At 36.2% G+C, this 3671-nt stretch overlaps 1 protein-coding gene across 1 annotated transcript in view; it reads right to left on the bottom strand.

The window, feature by feature from the left end:
• The window catches only part of MOSPD2 (motile sperm domain containing 2), a 59158-nt gene that overhangs the window by 15946 nt on the left and 39541 nt on the right, over positions 1-3671 (bottom strand). Inside the window, exon 10 of the mRNA XM_029240448.1 lies at positions 1135-1247. Coding sequence (XP_029096281.1) covers positions 1135-1247 — 113 coding nt within the window. The remainder of the gene's footprint in view (positions 1-1134; positions 1248-3671) is intronic.

The following is a 3671-nucleotide window of genomic DNA, read 5'->3' as shown; positions in this document are numbered from 1 at the left end:
GTGTGGTGTGTGGTGTGTGGTGTGTGGTGTGTGGTGTGTGGTGTGTGCGTGTGTGTGTGTGTGTGTGTGTGTGAGAGAGAGAGAGAGACAGAGAGACAGAGAGAGACAGAGGGAGAGAGAGAGAAGAGAGCGCTGATTTTCTGGAGAGATGGGTGGGCATTGCAGAGTTGGCTTTCTCCCTAGCCGGATCTTCTAGCCATACCTTGATAGTTACAAGCCAGGACCTATGGTTTTGACAGGCCTCCAGAGAAAAAACAGTAACTTCCAAACTAGTAGAGGGAAAAATGGGAAACAAACAAATTTCAAAGTGGGGGAAACTACAAAGAAAAACCATGGAAAAGAACATGCACGTGTGTTTCCCTCCTTCCCTCTCACACACAGACTCCTGCAGATGGTGAAGATAAATCCAAATAGAACAGTATTCAAAATATATGTAAACAAACCAATCTTGTCAGAGAATTTCAGATTTGATGTTTAAAATGTCTGGCTCTATTGTTCATGAGTCTTTAACAGTAACATAGAAAGGTTTCAAGTAAAGGGATAGAAAATGATACAGTAGACCATTACTAAATAAAGTTGGTAAAGCAGTATTAACATAAGGCTGTATAGATTTACCAACCCAAAGCATCATTAGTGAGAAAGGTCTTTACATCATGATAAGGAAACAATACTGAATTTTTTGGATTGAACAACCTAGACAAAAATAGAGATGTGCTGAAATTCGGCTTTGGTAAAAACCCTATTTTTCCGGTTCAGCTTTAGCTTTTGGAAGGTCAAATTGATAAATGGCTACTTCAGTGTCATTTCTGGCAACCTCAAACTTGTGCAAGTCAAACACTATCAGTAAAATGAGAAAAATATACGTCATTCAGATTTGTTGTTAATATATGAATATTCACTCTTATTACCTGATGTGGGATAAAGGCCCTTTAAACACACTCAACAGAATAAATAACAAAAAGGTAGCTACAAATACCCACTATATCTGGAAACGAATGTGAGTCTTCAGATAACCCTTAATTTTATATTTCCACAGTTTCAAAAACAGGCCAGAAGTCTTCTTAATTTTGCAGTTCCCTCGAAATGATCAAGATATATTATGAAAGCATAGTTAATAAAATCCTCAACTAGTACCTGATGTGTAATAAGGGCCCTTTAAACACACTCAATGGTTTCTTGAAAGCTTTCATTTTGGAATCAACTTTTTCATTCTCTTCTGCTTTGAAAGTAGGTTCAATTATGTTAACCTAAAGACAAAAAATACATATATATATGAAGAAAAAAAGATAAATTGAATTTCACACTGACAGGCAGTTCATTAGGTCAAAAAGTAAGCATTATAGTGACTCAATCCAAATTGCAATCTTTAACATGGGTTTATTATATCTAAATTATATATTTAACATATAGTAACCTGATGGTTGACCTATATGTGAGTGCCTACTATGTAAATAGGCCCTTTTAGAAAATGTAACATGGTCATTCCCTTAAGAGTTTTTATTTTTTTGGCTGCCCCACATGGCTTGTGGGATCTTAGTTCCCCAGCCAGGGATTGAACCCAGGCTCTCAGCAGTGAGAGTGCAGAGTCCTAACCACTTGACCACCCGGGAATTCCCCTCCCTTTTAAGCGTTTTAAAATCTGTTCTACATTGCAATATATTTATCCCTCTATCAAGTCCCTGATATCTCATAAAAACATAACTAAGTGTTCTTTAAAAATGAAAAAGAGAAAGTAGATCAAGGTAATGTTCTGAGTTAATTACTTTTACTTATTTTAGATAGATAAAAAATACTTTAGAAAAAAAGGACTCTTTTAAGATGTGTTTAGCCAATTTCTATACAAAAGCATGGAATCAACCTTTTATATACTGTAGCACACTACCAGTCAACTAGTGCCATCCTTCCTCTTTCTTTTTACGTACAAAGATATGGAAGGGCAGCAAGTTAAGTGAATTACCTAAAATTACATAGCCAGCTATGGTAGAATTGGGGCTACGTCACAGCTTCTGTCTCAATTTCATTTTTTTTGTGAAAATTACCGTTTTCAGGGGAAATCAACACTAACATAATCATAGTCGGGGACTTTAACACCCCACTTTCACCAATGGACAGATCATCCAAAAACAACGGAATACACATTTTTCTCAACTGCTCATGGAACATTCTCCAGGACAGATCATATCTTGGGTCACAAATCAAGCCTTGGTAAATTGAAGAAAATTGAAATCGTACCAAGTATCGTTTCCGACCACAATGCTATGAGACTAGTTATCAATTACAGGAAAAGGTCTGTAAAAAATACAAGCACATGGAAGCAAAACAATAAACTACTTAATAACCAAGTGATCACTGAAGATATCAAAGAAAAAATCAAAACATACCTAGAAACAAATGACAATGGAGACACGATGACCAAAAACCTATGAGATGCCGCAAAACCAGTTCTAAGAGGGAAGTTTATAGAATACAATCTTACCTTAAGAAACAGGAAACATCTCAAATAAACACCCTAACCTTGGACCTAAAGCAATTAGAGAAAGAAGAACAAAAAAAACCCCAAAGTTAGCAGAAGGAAAGAAATCATAAAAATCCAATCAGAAATAAATGAAAAAGAAATGAAGGAAATGACAGCAAAGATCGAAAAAACTAAAAGCTGGTTCTTTGAGAAGATAAACAAAATTGATTAACCATTAATCAATAAGACTCATCTCAATCAGACTCATCAAAAAAAGAAAACAGAGAAGACTCAAATCAATAGAATTAGAAATGAAAAAGGAGAAATAACAACTGACTGCAGAAATGCAAAAGATCATGAGAGAGTACTACAAGCAACTCTATGCCAATAAAATGGACAACCTGGAAGAAATGGACAAATCCTTAGAAAAGCAAAACCTGCCAAGACTGAATCAGGGAGAAATACAAAATATAAACAGACCAATCACAAGCACTGAAATTGAAACTCTGATTTAAAATCTTCCAAGAATCAAAATCCCAGGACCAGATGGCTTCACAGGCGACTTCTACCAAATATTTAGAGAAGAGCTAACACCTACCCTTCTCAAACTCTTCCAAACTACAGCAGAGGGAGGAACACTCCCAAACTCCTTCTATGATGTCACAATCACCCTGACACCAAAACCAGACAAGGATGTCACAAAGAAAGAAAACTAAAGGCCAATATCACTGATGAACATAGATGCAAAAATCCTCAACAAAATACTAGCAAACAGAATCCAACAGCACATTAAACGGATCATACACCATGATCAAGTGGGGTTTATTCCAGGAATGCAAGGATTCTTCAATATACACAAATCAATCAACGTGATACACCATATTAACAAATTGAAGGAGATAAACCATATGATCATCTCAATAGATGCAGAGAAAGCTTTCGACAAAATTCAACACCCATTTATGATAAAAACCCTGCAGAAAGTAGGCATAGAGGGAACTTTCCTCAACATAATAAAGGCCATATATGACAAACCCACAGCCAACATCATCCTCAATGGTGAAAAACTGAAAGCATTTCCACTAAGATCAGGAACAAGACAAGGTTGCCCACTCTCACCACTCTTATTCAACATGGTTTTGGAAGTTTTAGCCACAGCAATCAGAGAAGAAATAAAAGGAATCCAAATCGGAAAAGAAGAAGTAAAGCTGTCACT

This window comes from Monodon monoceros, unplaced genomic scaffold, assembly GCF_005190385.1.
Source record: "Monodon monoceros isolate NGI ecotype Baffin Bay Population unplaced genomic scaffold, NGI_Narwhal_1 Super_Scaffold_22, whole genome shotgun sequence".
Classification (NCBI taxonomy): domain Eukaryota; kingdom Metazoa; phylum Chordata; class Mammalia; order Artiodactyla; family Monodontidae; genus Monodon; species Monodon monoceros.
The sequence above is the reverse complement of the archived record's forward strand: the minus strand, read 5'-3'. Positions and strand labels throughout refer to the sequence as shown.